Here is a 20,082-nt window from a genome sequence, read left to right as displayed (position 1 = left end):
ATCGAACAAGAGAGACAGAAACAGCCCCAAACACCAGAGGATGACATGGAGATGTCTAGGTTCACTATGGGTACCCAGCATCGCCACATCCTCTCCAAGCCCCTCCTCGGGGGGCACAGCTACCCCTCCTCCCAACACCTGGTCCAGGGCCTGGGCACGCCACTGGGCTCTCACCTGTCCTCCCTCACCTTGCCTGGCCCCGAGGCCCTGGGCATGACCCCCCCACCACACCTACCCCCTTCCAAGAGCTCCCTGGTCCCCCTGGACAAGAACCCCTCCCAGATCCCCACCCCTACCCCTGGAGGGGGGTCTACCTCCTCCTCAGCCTCCTCCTCGCGCTCCCGCACCCCCCTGTCGGCCGCCCTGCAGAAGTACAAGAAGGGGGACGTGGTGTGCACCCCTAACGGTATCCGCAAGAAGTTCAACGGCAAGCAGTGGAGACGCCTCTGTTCCAGAGAGGGCTGTATGAAGGAGTCCCAGAGACGAGGCTACTGCTCACGCCACCTCTCCATGAGAACTAAAGAGATGGAGGGAGTGGGAGGAGGGGGAGAGAGGGACAGGGGGAGAGGAGGAGGGGGGGAGCAGTTCGGGGACGGTCACCCCCTCAGACCTGCGTGGGTTTGACTGGGATGAGACGTCCAGAGACAGCAGCGAGGCCAGCAGTAGAGGAGACTCCCGCCCTCGGCTGGTGCTGCCCTCCCTCCTACCCCATGACTTCTCCAGGTTTGACTTTGATGAGTGTGAGGCAGCCACCATGCTTGTGTCTCTGGGCAGCTCTCACTCTGGGACCCCCTCCTACTCCCCAATCTCCAACCAGTCCCCTTTCTCCCCCGCCCCCTCGCCCTCACCCTCCCCCCTCTTCGGATTCCGTCCCGCCAACTTCTCCCCCATCACCGCCTCCTCCGTCCTCCCCCCTCCTCGTAGACACAGACACCCCAGTGCCACTGGGGGCAAGCTGAGCACCCCTGGGGGGGCAGAGAGGGAGAGGCATACCTCAGGGGTCCAACCGTCCTTCCACACTAACCTGACCTTCACTGTCCCCATGAGCCCTAGCAAACGCAAAATAGATGTTCCTCCTCCCCCCTCCCTCCTCCCACCCCCACCACGACCACCCCCCAAACCTGAGCTGGAACAGGGGGACCTGAACTCTGCCTCGTTCCCCGTCCTATCCCCCAGACCCCAGCACACACTCACGCTTACACACCCACCTTCTCTCCCCAAGGGGTGAGCACACCAACCAGCCTGCCCCCTCCTCCCCCGCCACCTCCCCCCTCCCCTCCTGGTGTCCCCAACTCCCCCTCCCCTCCAGACTCAGGGCCCCGCCGTTTCCACCCCACATCCCAGCAGGCCTTGCGGGACTCTCCAGTGATCGTGCGGAACCCGGAGGTTCCTCTGGCCATGTTCACAGAGCGTCCGTTAGGCCGTGGGGGGGGGGGAGTAGGTGATCCTAAGAGTCTTAACAGCGTTACTCCCCAGCCTGTCTCCACTCTCCAAGTCCCTGTACCCATCAACGCTGCTGCTGCCACAGCAACCAACGGCACCGTCCTCCTCCAGAGCCCCACCCCCACCTTGGTGCTGGTGTCATCCGCCCCGCCCTCCCTGACCTCCGTCACCCCCGGTTACCCTGCTTTGGCTTGCATCTCCATCTCTACCACGCCCCCCTCTTCGAGACCCCCCCTCACCAACCCAGCCAGCCCAGGGGAAGGGCGGGGTAGGACAGAGAGGACAGGCTCGTTTGGGGGGGAGGTTCAGCAGCCAGTGGCCTGTCACCCCTCTCCTACAGCCCTGCTGCCCCTCATACTGCCTGCAGAGAACCTGCACCCCACACCATGCAAAGACATCATCATGGGACGCCCCGGGACAGGTGAGACACACTGGGAGACAGCCTGGACATGAAGGGATGAGATTTGGGTAGAGGAACTGGAAGGGATGAGATTTGGGTAGAGGAACTGGGAGGGATGAGATTTGGGTGGAGGAACTGGGAGGGATGAGATTTGGGTAGAGGAACGGGGAGGGATGAGATTTGGGTAGAGGAACAGGGAGGGATGAGATTTGGGTAGAGGAACGGGGAAGGATGAGATTTGGGTAGAGGAACTGGGAGGGATGAGATTTGGGTAGAGGAATAGGGAGGGATGAGATTTGGGTAGAGGAACATGGAGGGATGAGATTTGGGTAGAGGAACAGGGAGGGATGAGATTTGGGTAGAGGAACGGGGAGGGATGAGATTTGGGTAGAAGAACTGGGAGCGATGAGATTTGGGTAGAGGAACAGGGAGGGATGAGATTTGGGTAGAGGAACATGGAGGGATGAGATTTGGGTAGAGGAATAGGGAGGGATGAGATTTGGGTAGAGGAACAGGGAGGGATGAGATTTGGGTAGAGGAACAGGGAGGGACGAGATTTGGGTAGAGGAACAGGGAGGGATGAGATTTGGGTAGAGGAACAGGGAGGGATGAGATTTGGGTAGAGGAACAGGGAGGGGTGAGATTTGGGAATAGGAACAGGGAGGGATGAGATTTGGGTAGAGGAACAGGGAGGGATGAGATTTGGGTAGAGGAACAGGGAGAGGGATGCAGGGGGGTGAGAGATGCTATGATTATAATGTTCTGATTATTTAATGTGACTACTAGGCTTTGATTATTGTGTTTAACTCCAGGCGAGGACCTAGGTTGGCATCATGAAATGGAAGAGCTTTTGAAACGTGAACGCACGGTTTGTTTTAGCAGCAACAGCAGCATGAAAAATGGTTACTTAGTTTCATTTTCCACCAAATTCACATTTACGGAACAGGGATTGACTTCTGGGCAGGTCATTTCTCGTTAAACAGAATGAATTTAGTGACATTTAGTGAAGGGAGGGTACTGGGATGTCTGGTCTGTTCAGCAGGGCTTACGGTCCGTGCTATCCTTGCTCCTTGGGACCTCCCTACCCCATTGAAGTTGGCATTTTAAAATACTTTAGATTAGGGTAACAGTAGGGATTAGGTTTAGTTTAGGGACATCCCAAGGATCTCAGAAAGCACTGACCCAGGGGTCAGAGTAGGGAATTCAGCTCAGTTTAAATGGGTATAAAATACAGGATATACTGTATGTAATGTAGGCCACATACGGACCGTTTCCCCCATCTCTCGCTGGGTGTGTGTGTGTCATCATTGTTTGAGACTGGATTTAGATAGAGAGTGGGGAAGCCTCTGAAAGAGAGGATGGGAGGATGAATATCATTTGATGTTTTGTCTTTGAGAGAATGCTACTGACATCCTCTCAGTCCCATCTCTGCAGTGCCGTCTGACTGTAATTAGGGGTACAGTCCCAATTAGGATACGGTATGTAGGCTACCACTGCACCAGTACGGTCAATTCTACCATTCCGGTGTGTGTGTCAGTTTCTGTAATGAACAATAGGACATTATTGACAGGAGGTAATCCTACAGGAGAACTGGGGGGGGGGGGGTCTGTCTAAAGAGACAGAGGGATGGTTTGGTTAGCTGCCTTTCCCCAAAGGATATTATCTACTCACGCCACTTCAATGACGCGTTGTGTGAGCGTTTGTCTCTGTGTCATGTTGTATAGTATGGAGGGGTAAAATAAGGTCTGGGAGTTATATTTGAGAGAGTTGCGTTGGGCTCGTCCATTTTATAGTTGTGTGTGTTTGCATGCGCACGTTACAGTGCCAGAGTGCATGTGGGTGTGTAAAGAATCCTGTGTGCTTCAAGCGCCTGTGTGGGCTATCTTTTTCTCTCTCTCTCTCTCTCTCTCTCTCTCTCTCTCTCTCTCTCTCTGTGTGTGTGTGTGTGTGTGTGTGTGTGTGTGTGTGTGTGTGTGTGTGTGTGTGTGTGTGTGTGTGTGTGTGTGTGTGTGTGTGTGTGTGTGTGTGTGTGTGTGTGTGTGTGTGTGTGTGTGTGTGTGATCAATAAACAGTGAATCAACATTTCTCCATCTGCGCTGGAGCAATGGTATGTCATTTAGATGGCCTGTTGTATTCAGTGTGATTGTATGTGTTGTAGGTCTAGCTATTTGTCTGTCTTTGCGAGACAAGTGTATGTGGGTGTTTTCTCTCTCTTGAGAGAAAGAGGGTGTGAGTTCTTGTTTGTGCATAGAGAAACTAGGGAGGTGTGTACCTCCCTGCGTAGTTACGATGAGCTTTGAGTGTAAATTACACATACGAACAGGCCTCTACAATACTGCTACACACACACAACGAATAGCCTATCATGTTGCAGATAAAAGTGACATTATATACACTGAACAGAAACAGAAACGCAACATGGAATAACTTCAAATACTTTACTGAGTTACAGTTCATATAAGGAAATCAGTCAATTGAAATAAATAAATTAGGCCCTAATCTATGGATTTCTGTTAAGCGTGTGTAGCGGAGGCGAAGTCAGGTGCAGGAGAGCAGAGAGTAGCAAACAGGCGCACTTTAATTACATTCCTAATTGATAGCACAATAAAAACATAAAAGTGCCAAAACCACGGAAATAACAAAATGTAATACCACTGACAAACCACATAACAATAAACAATTACACACAAAGACATGATGGCAAACAGAGGGCTAAATACATGTAGATTGATTAGGGGATGAAAACCAGGTGTGTATGGGACAAGACAAAACAAATGGACATATGGCAAATGGAGCGGCGATGGCTAGAAAGCCGGTGACGTCGATCGCCGAACGCCGCCTGAACAAGGAGAGGAGACTTGACAGCCGGCCTTGGGGACGACCCGGAGGGCGAGGCGCAGGGCGATCCGCAGCAGTTCAGGATCCAAAACATGCAACTGGAACCCATCACCTCTCCTCCGGACCATACCCCTCCCACTCCATTAGGTACTGAAGGCCCGACGCCACAAACTGCGGTCCCAGCTTCCGGCAGGGCAGGCGGAGGGGCAGGTTACGGGTCGAGAGCCAGACCCGGCCCCCCGATACGAACACCAGGATCTCACTGCGGTGACGGTCCACGCGGACTTTCTGGCGACGTGTGGCTCGCTGGATGGAGGTGTACACGGGCAGCCTCCCATATCTCCTCCACACACCTAAAACAGTCGTCCACCGCAGGAGTCTCGGGCTGACCCTGATGCCACAGCGCCAGAACCGGCTGGTACCCCAATACGCACTGAAAGGGGGAGAGGTTAGTGGAGGAGTGGCGAAGTGAGTTCTGTGCCATCTCGGCCCAGGGCACGAACGCCGCCTACTCCCCCGGCCGGTCCTGGCAATATGACCGCAGAAACCTGCCCATATCCTGGTTGACTCTCTACCTGCCCGTTACTCTCTGGGTGATAACCTGAGGTAAGGCTGATCGAGACCCCAGGCGTTCCATGAACACCTTCCAAACTCTCAACGTTAATTGGGGACCCCGATCCGACACTATATCCTCAGGCACCCTGTAGTGCCAAAAGACGTGAGTAAACAGGGCTTCCGCAGTCTGTAGAGCCGTAGGAAGACCGGCCAGAGGGAGGAGGCGACAGGACTTAGAAAAACGATCCACAACGACCAGGATCATAGTGTCTCCCTGTGAAATATCAAGATCTGTTAGGAAATCCACTGACAGATGTGACCAAGGTCGTTGTGGAACAGGTAAGGGGTGTAGCTTACCTCTGGGCAGGTGTCTCGGAGGCTTACACTGGGCACACACCGAGCTGGAGGAAACATAAACCCTCACGTCCTTTGCCAAGGTGGGCCACCAGTACTTCCCAGTCAGACAGCGCACAGTCCGACCGATCCCCGGATGACCAGAGGAGGGAGACGTGTGGGCCCAATAGATCAACTGGTCACGGACAGGAGACGAAACGTACATACTGTACACCCAACGGGACACAGGAGGGGAGCGGCCTCTGTACACAACGCCTGCTCAATGTCCGCATCCAGCTCTCAAACGACCGGCGCTACCAGGCAGGAGGCCGGGAGTATGGGAGTCTGATCCATGGGCCGCTCCTCTGTGTCATACAGCCGGGACAGTGCGTCTGCCTTCTTATTCTGGGAACCTGATCTGTTGGATAGGGTAAACACAAAACGGGTAAAGAACACCTTGCCTGACGAGGATTCAGTCTCCTCGCTGCCCGGAAGTGTACTCCAGGTTGCGGTGGTCAGTCCAGATGAGGAACGGGTGTTTAGCCCCCTCAAGCCAATGTCTCCATGTCTTCAACGCTTTAACCACAGCCAACAACTCCCGGTCCCCCACATCATAGTTAGCTGGGCTGGGCTTCTTTGAGAAGAAAGCACAGGGGCAGAGTTTCGGTGGCGTACCCGAGCGCTGTGAGAGCACTGCTCCTATCCCAGCCTCTGAAGCGTCCACCTCCACTATAAATGCCAAAGAGGGATCCGGATGGGCACGGGAGCCGAAGTAAACAGAGCTCTTAGCTGCCCAAAAGCCCTGTCTGCCTCAGCCGACCACTGCAACCGTACAGGACCCCCCTTCAGCAGTGAGGTAATGGGAGCAGCCACCTGGCCAAAACCCCGGTAGTAATTGGCAAACCCTAAAAAGCATTGGCCAATTACGCATGGCTGCAATGCGGTCACTCTCCATCTCCACCCCTGATGTGGAAATGCGATACCCTGGGAAGGAGACAGCCTGCTGAAAGAACAGGCATTTCTCAGCCTTGACATACAGGTCATGCTCGTCCAAGTACCTTGTGCACCAAGGACACATGCTCGGTGCGTGTAGCGGAGTATATCAGAATGTCATCGATATACACCCTGCCCGCCGAAAGCCAGTGACGTCGATCGCCGAACGCCGCCCGAACAAGGAAAGGAGCCGACTTCGGCGGAAGTCGCGACAATTTCAAATGACTGGCGAGGGGTCCAGCTATAGAGGAACCAGGCCCAGCCAATTAGAATTAGTTTTTCCCACAAAAGGGCTTTATTAGAGACAGAAATACTCCTCATTATCATCAGCTGTCTGGGTGGCTGGTCTCAGATGATCCCCCAGGTAAAGAAGCTGGATGTGGAGTTCCTGGGCTGGCATGGTTATACGTGGTCTGTAGTTGTGAGGCCGGTTGGACGTACTGCTAAATTCTCTAAAACGAGGCGGCTTATGGTAGAGAAATTTACATTAAATTCTCAGGCAACAGCTCTGGTGGCCATTCCTGCAGTCAGCATGCCAATTGACAAAACTGCACATTTTAGAAGTGGCCAAGTAAATATATATATATATTTTATAACATCACATACTTTCACACTGGGCAGGTCACTTATAAGATGATTCCAGCCGCCCCTCCCTTCCATTATCTACTGAATGTGTCATGCCCTGACCTTAGTTATCTTTGTTTTCTTTATTATTTTGGTTAGGTCAGGGTGTGACGAGGGTGGGTGGTTTGTTTAGTTTTTGTATTGTCTAGGGGATTTTGTTTGTCTAGGGGTTTTTGTAAGTCTAGGTCTATATGTCTATGGCTGCCTAGATTGGTTCTCAATTAGAGGCAGCTGTTCATCGTTGTCTCTGATTGGGGACCATATTTAGGTAGCCATATTCCTTGGGTAGTTTGTAGGTTCTTGGTATATGTTTAGTTGCCTGTCTACACTACGCATATTAGCTTCACGGTTCGTTTTGATAGTTTGTTCAGTGTTCTTTCTTTAATTAAAGAAGTATGTACGCTTACCACTCTGCGCCTTGGTCTCCTCCATACAACGACCGTGACAGAATGGCTGTACAATTGAGTTAGTTGGTAGAACTCCAGCTTTGGCTAGAGGTGATATGTGAGAGAGAAGGGAGGAGGAGGAGTGAGTCAGGTAAATTAGATTGAACTCTGTTGAAGAAGTGAGTCAGAAGGATGAGTTTTCTGCAGCTTCCTTCCCCTATTTCCACTCCTCCTTCCACCCATCCAATACAATGTTCCATTTATTCATGTTTATTATCGTCACACACTAAAGCCACAGTCTGGGATTTGTGTTTCAGCCTAACAGTAGCCCTGCCACTCGGTTTGGTGAGCTGAGGGATGGAGCTGGGAAATGTAACCACGCTCAGACTCAGACGGAACTCTGGATTCAGGGACTGTGCGTGTGTGTTTGTAACTCAAAGTTCATTTTATAAAGGGAGTAAGAGGGTCAATGTCAGAGCAGGGGGTAGTGCTGTAAAATTGATAGAACCATTGAGAGACTAAATGAGAAAAGGATGAGATGGAGGGAGAGAGGATGAAAGGGAAAAGTATGTCATATGTGCATGATGCGTTGTAAGTCGTGTGTGTGTGTGTGTGTGTGTGTGTGTACGCGCAACCACGCATCAATCATCAAACACCGGAAATTATGTGTACGTGCCAAATGTCTGTTGCCATGGCAACAAAGCAAACACTCCCATACACCAATGTGCACACACAACATGCAGTACAAATAGATGCTGGCGCTACGCAGTTCCCCTTCCCTTCGCAGTCAGTGGAAGTGGAAAGACATAGTCCTGCCTCTTTCGGTTCATCTCTGACATTTTAGTTAACATTTGAACATGAACGCGAGACGAGAATTGGGATGTAGCTCTCTAAATTGATTTGTAGTTGACGTTGACGTGCTCGGGGTCAAATCTTTATTTCCAAGTTTGTACTGTTAATGTTACCACAGAACCCAGCCAGAATTACACATCACACAAAGTCATGGCAACTGTGTTTTTCTCAGTCTCTTTTACCTGCTAAGGACAATTTGCTTTACATCATATGGAACATCATGGAAGCATAAATAGTACTCTGATAAACAACGTAGGCCTCAACATTACATTCCCATTTTGACACGCCTACTCTAACATTTTGATTTCAGAATCTGACTGTTCTCTAAATAATTCAAATAAACAGTTTCACTTCTTATTCTAGTTAGGCTATGTGCTCCACCTTTAAAGTGACCACCTACAGCAGTAGCCTAGTTCTGGCCAGGCCCGGTCAAACAAGGTTATGCTGTTACTTTCTGGAATACAAATCTACTGTATGTAGCATGAATGAACCTTTTGTAGTGAGGTTGGGACTGTGCGTGTGGTTGGTGCGTGCTTCATACAGAGTCTATTAGAACTAACTTCTCAGCCCTGTGTTAGTTAGTGGACCCTGTTAGTTTCTCAGAGCCAAATGGAAACTCCAGCTTTCTCTGTGATTATGAGTTGAAATCTGGATAGTCAGTGCTTCACGGCCAGCCTGACTGGGCTTAGTGCCTTCACACACACCTACCCAACAGCAGGCTGGCAGACACAGACACCCAAATCTGGGCACACAAACACACCCAACACAGGGCACTCACTTATACACACACACCCAACATAGGGCACTCACTTATACACACACACCCAACACAGGGCACTCACTTATACACACACACCCAACATAGGGCACTCACTTATACACACACACCCAACACAGGGCACTCACTTATATACACACACGCCCAACACAGGGCACTCACTTATATACACACACACCCAACACAGGGCACTCACTTATACACACACGCCCAACACAGGGCACTCACTTATATACACACACACCCAACAAAGGGCACTCTCTTATACACACACACACACACACACACCCAAGACAGGGCACTCACTTATACACACACACACACACACACCTAAAACAGAGTACTCACTTATACACACACACCCAACACAGGGCACTCTCTTATACACACACACACACACACACACACACCCAAGACAGGGCACTCACTTATACACACACACACACCTAAAACAGAGTACTCACTTATACACACACACCCAACACAGGGCACTCACTTATACACACACACACACACACACCTAAAACAGAGTACTCACTTATACACACACACCCAACACAGGGCACTCTCTTATACACACACACACACACACACACCCAAGACAGGGCACTCACTTATACACACACACACACCTAAAACAGAGTACTCACTTATACACACACACCCAACACAGGGCACTCACTTATACACACACACACACCTAAAACAGAGTACTCACTTATACACACACACCCAACACAGGGCACTCACTTATGCACTTATACACACCCAACACAAGGCACTCTCTTACACACACACACACACACACACACACACACACACACACACACACACACACACACACACACACACACACACACACACACACACACACACACACACACACACACACACACACACACACACACACACACACACACACACACACAAGACAGGGCACTCACTTATACACACACACCCAACACAGGGCACTCACTTATACACACACACCCAACACAGGGCACTCACTTATACACACACACACACACACACACACACACACACACACACACACACACACACACACACACACACACACACACACACACACACACACACACACACACACACACACACACACACACACACACACACACACACAGGGCACTCACCACTCACTTATACACACACACCATACACAACACAGGGCACTCACTTATACACACACACCCAACACAGGGCACTCACTTGTGCACTTATACACACACCCAACACAGGGCACTCACTTGTGCACTTATACACACACCCAACACAGGGCACTCACTTATATACACACACACACACACACACAACACAGGGCACTCACTTATACACACACCCAACACAGGGAACTCACTTATACACACACACAACACAGGGCACTCACTTATACACACACACACACACACACACACACACACACACACACACACACACACACACACACGCACACGCACACGCACACGCACACACGCACACACACACAACACAGGGCACTCACTTATACACACACACCATACACAACACAGGAAAAGCAACTGGAGACTCGTCTCTTCCCCTCTCCTTTCTCTGTCTCGCTCTGCCTTTCCCAAACCACAAAAAGTGCCCATTCTCCATGTTAACCCTTCGCTCCATAGCACTGCATTCTCCTCCTCTCCCTCTCGCCATCCTGGTCTACCCGGATACAGATATCCGGGAATAACAACCCCCCCCCCCTCCTCCTTTACGTAACACTTAAAGCCCCGCACTGGCTCCCAGACCATGGCAACAGACTACCACACATCTGGTTAGACTAACACTCATTCATATCGTGATAGTTATATTACCGTGTATATATAGTCAAATACACAAGGGCAGGCTTATGCGTCACTATTGTACTTCATAAAACATATCTATTTTTGGGGGGGGGGGTCTAAAAAGTGCATTTTTAATGTTCCTCTGAAGTACAGGTGCTCTCCGACCTAAGTTAGACTTAGCTTTACTTTAGGAGAGGAGTTTTAATTTTAGGGAGGTCGAACATCTCTCTTCTTCTCTCTCCTGCTCAAATGTTTTCCCAGGTTGTCAGGCATGGCTCTGTCCGTCTGCTGGTGCTTTATCTGCTGGCTCATACTGCCTCCAGGTGGACAAACACACACATTACATCTCAGCCACAGAACAGGGACAGGGGAGGATGGTGCACCTAGACGCTGATCTGGTGTCAGTTTGGTGTGTTCCCCCCTATAATGGTTAAGGTTAGGATTTGGCAATGTTGAGTTGATCCTAGATCAGTGGCTAGGGAGTGGGAACAGGAGAAGTACTGTGCTCTTGAACAGGGTAATGCTCAGTGTTAGTACGCATGTGTCCTGTGTCTGTAAATAACAGACGACAAAGAGCTCGACTGTCGATGGTGGATATGTGTGTACCGAAGAACACTGAGCATCTCTTGTACCCATGTCCATGATTTGTCTGGGCAGGCTGGATCACACACTGAAACACACACAGCTTATGGTCTCAGGAAAGCTTCAGGTTGATGTGACGCACACTAGTTCTGCGTTTTTACAGAAGCTGAATTCCATGATTTGATTACTCACGAATAGATGACATCATAACGTTCTGTCTCTAGGGAAGACACAGAGGCCAGGCGGAGAGTGGTGTGTGCTGTGGTGCGTTCAGGGGTCCATTGGTCTCCACAAGTGACATGGGGACCTGTGTCCAACATGACTGTTACTGTGGAGGGTGGCAAATCGAGTTATAATTGGGATAGAGCAAATGACTAGTAGGAGGAAGGAGAGAGAGGGGGAGAGATGGATTTGGGGAGTGGGAGAAAGAGGCGAGAGAGGGAGAGAGTGTGGCATGCCCCTATATGTGATGCCAGGTGGGAGTGGAAGTCAGGGTGGGTGTTGGAGGGAGAAAGGGGCGAGAGAGAGAGACTGTGGTGTGCCCCTATATGTGAGGCCAGGTGGGAGTCAGGGTGGGTGTTGGAGGGAGAAAGGGGCGAGAGAGAGACTGTGGTGTGACCCTATATGTGATGCCAGGTGGGAGTCAGGGTGGGTGTTGGAGGGAGAAAGAGGCGAGAGAGAGAAACTGTGGCGTGACCCTATATGTGATGCCAGGTGGGAGTGGGAGTCAGGGTGGGTGTTGGAGGGAGAAAGGGGCGAGAGAGAGACTGTGGCGTGACCCTATATGTGATGCCAGGTGGGAGTGGGAGTCAGGGTGGGTGTTGGAGGGAGAAAGGGGCGAGAGAGAGACTGTGGCGTGACCCTATATGTGATGCCAGGTGGGAGTGGGAGTCAGGGTGGGTGTTGGAGGGAGAAAGGGGCGAGAGAGAGACTGTGGCGTGACCCTATATGTGATGCCAGGTGGGAGTCAGGGTGGGTGTTGGAGGGAGAAAGAGGCGAGAGAGAGAAACTGTGGCGTGACCCTATATGTGATGCCAGGTGGGAGTCAGGGTGGGTGTTGGAGGGAGAAAGAGGCGAGAGAGAGAAACTGTGGCGTGACCCTATATGTGATGCCAGGTGGGAGTCAGGGTGGGTGTTGGAGGGAGAAAGAGGAGAGAGAGAGAAACTGTGGCGTGACCCTATATGTGATGCCAGGTGGGAGTCAGGGTGGGTGTTGGAGGGAGAGAGAGAGAGAGTGTGGCGTGCCCCTATATGTGATGCCAGGTGGGAGTGGGAGTCAGGGTGGGTGTTGGAGGGAGAAAGAGGAGAGAGAGAGTGTGGCGTGACCCTATATGTGATGCCAGGTGAGAGTGGGAGTCAGGGTGGGTGTTGGAGGGAGAAAGAGGAGAGAGAGAGAGAGTGTGGCGTGGCCCTATATGTGATGCCAGGTGAGAGTGGGAGTCAGGGTGGGTGTTGGAGGGAGAAAGAGGAGAGAGAGAGAGAGACTGTGGTGTGCCCCTATATGTGATGCCAGGTGAGAGTGGGAGTCAGGGTGGGTGTTGGAGGGAGAAAGGGGCGAGAGAGAGACTGTGGCGTGACCCTATATGTGATGCCAGGTGGGAGTGGGAGTCAGGGTGGGTGTTGGAGGGAGAAAGGTGCGAGAGAGAGACTGTGGCGTGACCCTATATGTGATGCCAGGTGGGAGTGGGAGTCAGGGTGGGTGTTGGAGGGAGAAAGGGGCGAGAGAGAGACTGTGGCGTGACCCTATATGTGATGCCAGGTGGGAGTCAGGGTGGGTGTTGGAGGGAGAAAGAGGCGAGAGAGAGAAACTGTGGCGTGACCCTATATGTGATGCCAGGTGGGAGTCAGGGTGGGTGTTGGAGGGAGAAAGAGGCGAGAGAGAGAAACTGTGGCGTGACCCTATATGTGATGCCAGGTGGGAGTCAGGGTGGGTGTTGGAGGGAGAAAGAGGCGAGAGAGAGAGTGTGGCGTGCCCCTATATGTGATGCCAGGTGGGAGTCAGGGTGAGTGTTGGAGGGAGAAAGAGGCGAGAGAGAGAGAGAGAGAGAGAGAGAGAGAGAGAGAGAGAGAGAGAGAGAGAGAGAGAGAGAGAGAGAGAGAGAGAGAGAGACTGTGGCGTGCCCCTATATGTGATGCCAGGTGGGAGTCAGGGTGGGTGTTGGAGGGAGAAAGAGAGAGAGACAGACTGTGGCGTGACCCTATATGTGATGCCAGGTGGGAGTCAGGGTGGGTGTTGGAGGGAGAAAGAGGCGAGAGAGAGAAACTGTGGCGTGACCCTATATGTGATGCCAGGTGAGAGTGGGAGTCAGGGTGGTGTTGGAGGGAGAAAGAGGAGAGAGAGAGAGTGTGGCGTGACCCTATATGTGATGCCAGGTGGGAGTCAGGGTGGGTGTTGGAGGGAGAAAGAGGCGAGAGAGAGAAACTGTGGCGTGACCCTATATGTGATGCCAGGTGAGAGTGGGAGTCAGGGTGGGTGTTGGAGGGAGAAAGAGGAGAGAGAGAGAGTGTGGCGTGCCCCTATATGTGATGCCAGGTGGGAGTCAGGGTGGGTGTTGGAGGGAGAAAGAGGCGAGAGAGAGAAACTGTGGCGTGACCCTATATGTGATGCCAGGTGGGAGTCAGGGTGGGTGTTGGAGGGAGAAAGAGGCGAGAGAGAGAAACTGTGGCGTGACCCTATATGTGATGCCAGGTGGGAGTCAGGGTGGGTGTTGGAGGGAGAAGGAGGAGAGAGAGAGAAACTGTGGCGTGACCCTATATGTGATGCCAGGTGGGAGTCAGGGTGGGTGTTGGAGGGAGAAAGAGGAGAGAGAGAGAGTGTGGCGTGCCCCTATATGTGATGCCAGGTGGGAGTCAGGGTGGGTGTTGGAGGGAGAAAGAGGCGAGAGAGAGAAACTGTGGCGTGACCCTATATGTGATGCCAGGTGGGAGTCAGGGTGAGTGTTGGAGGGAGAAAGAGGCGAGAGAGAGAAACTGTGGCGTGACCCTATATGTGATGCCAGGTGGGAGTCAGGGTGGGTGTTGGCGGGAGAAAGAGGAGAGAGAGAGAAACTGTGGCGTGACCCTATATGTGATGCCAGGTGGGAGTCAGGGTGGGTGTTGGCGGGAGAAGGAGGAGAGAGAGAGAAACTGTGGCGTGACCCTATATGTGATGCCAGGTGGGAGTCAGGGTGAGTGTTGGAGGGAGAAAGAGGCGAGAGAGAGAAACTGTGGCGTGACCCTATATGTGATGCCAGGTGGGAGTCAGGGTGGGTGTTGGCGGGAGAAGGAGGAGAGAGAGAGAAACTGTGGCGTGACCCTATATGTGATGCCAGGTGGGAGTCAGGGTGGGTGTTGGAGGGAGAAAGAGGAGAGAGAGAGAGTGTGGCGTGCCCCTATATGTGATGCCAGGTGGGAGTCAGGGTGGGTGTTGGAGGGAGAAAGAGGCGAGAGAGAGAAACTGTGGCGTGACCCTATATGTGATGCCAGGTGGGAGTCAGGGTGAGTGTTGGAGGGAGAAAGAGGCGAGAGAGAGAAACTGTGGCGTGACCCTATATGTGATGCCAGGTGGGAGTCAGGGTGGGTGTTGGAGGGAGAAAGAGGCGAGAGAGAGAAACTGTGGCGTGACCCTATATGTGATGCCAGGTGGGAGTCAGGGTGGGTGTTGGCGGGAGAAGGAGGAGAGAGAGAGAAACTGTGGCGTGACCCTATATGTGATGCCAGGTGGGAGTCAGGGTGGGTGTTGGAGGGAGAAAGAGGAGAGAGAGAGAGTGTGGCGTGACCCTATATGTGATGCCAGGTGGGAGTCAGGGTGGGTGTTGGAGGGAGAAAGAGGCGAGAGAGAGAAACTGTGGCGTGACCCTATATGTGATGCCAGGTGGGAGTCAGGGTGAGTGTTGGAGGGAGAAAGAGGCGAGAGAGAGAAACTGTGGCGTGACCCTATATGTGATGCCAGGTGGGAGTCAGGGTGGGTGTTGGAGGGAGAAAGAGAGAGAGAGAGAGAAACTGTGGCGTGACCCTATATGTGATGCCAGGTGGGAGTCAGGGTGGGTGTTGGAGGGAGAAGGAGGAGAGAGAGAGAAACTGTGGCGTGACCCTATATGTGATGCCAGGTGGGAGTCAGGGTGGGTGTTGGAGGGAGAAAGAGAGAGAGAGAGAGAGTGTGGCGTGCCCCTATATGTGATGCCAGGTGGGAGTCAGGGTGGGTGTTGGAGGGAGAAAGAGGCGAGAGAGAGAAACTGTGGCGTGACCCTATATGTGATGCCAGGTGGGAGTCAGGGTGAGTGTTGGAGGGAGAAAGAGGCGAGAGAGAGAAACTGTGGCGTGACCCTATATGTGATGCCAGGTGGGAGTCAGGGTGGGTGTTGGCGGGAGAAAGAGGAGAGAGAGAGAAACTGTGGCGTGACCCTATATGTGATGCCAGGTGGGAGTCAGGGTGGGTGTTGGAGGGAGAGTGGGAGTCAGGGTGGGTGTTGGAGGGAGAAGGAGGAGAGAGAGAGAAACTGTGGCGTGACCCTATATGTGATGCCAGGTGGGAGTCAGGGTGGGTGTTGGAGGGAGAAAGGGGCGAGAGAGAGACTGTGGTGTGACCCTATATGTGATGCCAGGTGGGAGTCAGGGTGGGTGTTGGAGGGAGAAAGAGGCGAGAGAGAGAAACTGTGGCGTGACCCTATATGTGATGCCAGGTGGGAGTGGGAGTCAGGGTGGGTGTTGGAGGGAGAAAGGGGCGAGAGAGAGACTGTGGCGTGACCCTATATGTGATGCCAGGTGGGAGTGGGAGTCAGGGTGGGTGTTGGAGGGAGAAAGGGGCGAGAGAGAGACTGTGGCGTGACCCTATATGTGATGCCAGGTGGGAGTCAGGGTGGGTGTTGGAGGGAGAAAGGGGCGAGAGAGAGACTGTGGCGTGACCCTATATGTGATGCCAGGTGGGAGTCAGGGTGGGTGTTGGAGGGAGAAAGAGGCGAGAGAGAGAAACTGTGGCGTGACCCTATATGTGATGCCAGGTGGGAGTCAGGGTGGGTGTTGGAGGGAGAAAGAGGCGAGAGAGAGAAACTGTGGCGTGACCCTATATGTGATGCCAGGTGGGAGTCAGGGTGAGTGTTGGAGGGAGAAAGAGGCGAGAGAGAGAAACTGTGGCGTGACCCTATATGTGATGCCAGGTGGGAGTCAGGGTGGGTGTTGGAGGGAGAAAGAGGAGAGAGAGAGAAACTGTGGCGTGACCCTATATGTGATGCCAGGTGGGAGTCAGGGTGGGTGTTGGAGGGAGAAAGAGGAGAGAGAGAGAGAGTGTGGCATGCCCCTATATGTGATGCCAGGTGGGAGTGGGAGTCAGGGTGGGTGTTGGAGGGAGAAAGAGGAGAGAGAGAGAGAGTGTGGCGTGACCCTATATGTGATGCCAGGTGAGAGTGGGAGTCAGGGTGGGTGTTGGAGGGAGAAAGAGGAGAGAGAGAGAGAGTGTGGCGTGCCCCTATATGTGATGCCAGGTGAGAGTGGGAGTCAGGGTGGGTGTTGGAGGGAGAAAGAGGAGAGAGAGAGAGAGACTGTGGTGTGCCCCTATATGTGATGCCAGGTGAGAGTGGGAGTCAGGGTGGGTGTTGGAGGGAGAAAGGGGCGAGAGAGAGACTGTGGCGTGACCCTATATGTGATGCCAGGTGGGAGTGGGAGTCAGGGTGGGTGTTGGAGGGAGAAAGGTGCGAGAGAGAGACTGTGGCGTGACCCTATATGTGATGCCAGGTGGGAGTGGGAGTCAGGGTGGGTGTTGGAGGGAGAAAGGGGAGAGAGAGAGACTGTGGCGTGACCCTATATGTGATGCCAGGTGGGAGTCAGGGTGGGTGTTGGAGGGAGAAAGAGGCGAGAGAGAGAAACTGTGGCGTGACCCTATATGTGATGCCAGGTGGGAGTCAGGGTGGGTGTTGGAGGGAGAAAGAGGCGAGAGAGAGAAACTGTGGCGTGACCCTATATGTGATGCCAGGTGGGAGTCAGGGTGGGTGTTGGAGGGAGAAAGAGGCGAGAGAGAGAGTGTGGCGTGACCCTATATGTGATGCCAGGTGGGAGTCAGGGTGAGTGTTGGAGGGAGAAAGAGGCGAGAGAGAGAGAGTGTTGGAGGGAGAGAGAGAGAGAGAGAGACTGTGGCGTGCCCCTATATGTGATGCCAGGTGGGAGTCAGGGTGGGTGTTGGAGGGAGAAAGAGGCGAGAGAGAGAAACTGTGGCGTGACCCTATATGTGATGCCAGGTGGGAGTCAGGGTGGGTGTTGGAGGGAGAAAGAGGCAGGTGGGAGAGAGAGAGAAACTGTGGCGTGACCCTATATGTGATGCCAGGTGGGAGTCAGGGTGGGTGTTGGAGGGAGAAAGAGGCGAGAGAGAGAAACTGTGGCGTGACCCTATATGTGATGCCAGGTGATAGTGGGAGTCAGGGTGGGTGTTGGAGTGAGAAAGAGGAGAGAGAGAGAGTGTGGCGTGACCCTATATGTGATGCCAGGTGGGAGTCAGGGTGGGTGTTGGAGGGAGAAAGAGGCGAGAGAGAGAAACTGTGGCGTGACCCTATATGTGATGCCCAGGTGGGAGTCAGGGTGAGTGTTGGAGGGAGAAAGAGGAGAGAGAGAGAGTGTGGCGTGCCCCTATATGTGATGCCAGGTGGGAGTCAGGGTGGGTGTTGGAGGGAGAAAGAGGTGAGAGAGAGAAACTGTGGCGTGACCCTATATGTGATGCCAGGTGGGAGTCAGGGTGAGTGTTGGAGGGAGAAAGAGGCGAGAGAGAGAAACTGTGGCGTGACCCTATATGTGATGCCAGGTGGGAGTCAGGGTGGGTGTTGGAGGGAGAAGGAGGAGAGAGAGAGAAACTGTGGCGTGACCCTATATGTGATGCCAGGTGGGAGTCAGGGTGGGTGTTGGAGGGAGAAAGAGAGAGAGAGAGTGTGGCGTGACCCTATATGTGATGCCAGGTGGGAGTCAGGGTGGGTGTTGGAGGGAGAAAGAGGATGAGGGTGGGTGTTGGAGGGAGAAAGAGAGCGAGAGAGAGAAACTGTGGCGTGACCCTATATGTGATGCCAGGTGGGAGTCAGGGTGAGTGTTGGAGGGAGAAAGAGGCGAGAGAGAGAAACTGTGGCGTGACCCTATATGTGATGCCAGGTGGGAGTCAGGGTGGGTGTTGGCGGGAGAAAGAGGAGAGAGAGAGAAACTGTGGCGTGACCCTATATGTGATGCCAGGTGGGAGTCAGGGTGGGTGTTGGCGGGAGAAGGAGGAGAGAGAGAGAAACTGTGGCGTGACCCTATATGTGATGCCAGGTGGGAGTCAGGGTGGGTGTTGGAGGGAGAAAGGGGCGAGAGAGAGACTGTGGTGTGACCCTATATGTGATGCCAGGTGGGAGTCAGGGTGGGTGTTGGAGGGAGAAAGAGGCGAGAGAGAGAAACTGTGGCGTGACCCTATATGTGATGCCAGGTGGGAGTCAGGGTGGGTGTTGGAGGGAGAAAGAGGCGAGAGAGAGAAACTGTGGCGTGACCCTATATGTGATGCCAGGTGATAGTGGGAGTCAGGGTGGGTGTTGGAGGGAGAAAGAGGAGAGAGAGAGAGTGTGGCGTGACCCTATATGTGATGCCAGGTGGGAGTCAGGGTGGGTGTTGGAGGGAGAAAGAGGCGAGAGAGAGAAACTGTGGCGTGACCCTATATGTGATGCCAGGTGAGAGTGGGAGTCAGGGTGGGTGTTGGAGGGAGAAAGAGAGAGAGAGAGAGAAACTGTGGCGTGACCCTATATGTGATGCCAGGTGGGAGTCAGGGTGGGTGTTGGAGGGAGAAAGAGGAGAGAGAGAGAAACTGTGGCGTGACCCTATATGTGATGCCAGGTGGGAGTCAGGGTGGGTGTTGGAGGGAGAAAGAGGCGAGAGAGAGAAACTGTGGCGTGACCCTATATGTGATGCCAGGTGGGAGTCAGGGTGGGTGTTGGAGGGAGAAAGAGGCGAGAGAGAGAAACTGTGGCGTGACCCTATATGTGATGCCAGGTGGGAGTCAGGGTGGGTGTTGGAGGGAGAAAGAGGAGAGAGAGAGAGTGTGGCGTGCCCCTATATGTGATGCCAGGTGGGAGTCAGGGTGGGTGTTGGAGGGAGAAAGAGGCGAGAGAGAGAAACTGTGGCGTGACCCTATATGTGATGCCAGGTGGGAGTCAGGGTGGGTGTTGGAGGGAGAAAGAGGTGAGAGAGAGAAACTGTGGCGTGACCCTATATGTGATGCCAGGTGGGAGTCAGGGTGGGTGTTGGAGGGAGAAAGAGGAGAGAGAGAGAAACTGTGGCGTGACCCTATATGTGATGCCAGGTGGGAGTCAGGGTGGGTGTTGGAGGGAGAAAGAGGAGAGAGAGAGAAACTGTGGCGTGACCCTATATGTGATGCCAGGTGGGAGTCAGGGTGGGTGTTGGAGGGAGAAAGGGGCGAGAGAGAGACTGTGGTGTGACCCTATATGTGATGCCAGGTGGGAGTCAGGGTGGGTGTTGGAGGGAGAAAGAGGCGAGAGAGAGAAA

General features: G+C 53.1%; 1 protein-coding gene across 1 annotated transcript in view; it reads left to right on the top strand.

Moving 5' to 3' along the window:
• Positions 1-45: 45 nt before the first annotated feature.
• LOC123997333 (protein capicua homolog) overlaps positions 46-20,082 on the top strand; it is a 72,889-nt gene continuing 52,852 nt past the window's right edge. The window contains 3 exon segments of the mRNA XM_046301471.1: positions 46-582; positions 584-1,207; positions 1,240-1,864. Of these exon segments, the coding sequence (XP_046157427.1) occupies positions 46-582; positions 584-1,207; positions 1,240-1,864 (1,786 nt within the window).

The sequence above is a fragment of the Oncorhynchus gorbuscha genome, linkage group LG15 (genome assembly GCF_021184085.1).
Source record: "Oncorhynchus gorbuscha isolate QuinsamMale2020 ecotype Even-year linkage group LG15, OgorEven_v1.0, whole genome shotgun sequence".
In the NCBI taxonomy this organism is placed as follows: Eukaryota; Metazoa; Chordata; class Actinopteri; order Salmoniformes; family Salmonidae; genus Oncorhynchus; species Oncorhynchus gorbuscha.
This window is presented reverse-complemented; position numbering and strand designations above follow the sequence as displayed.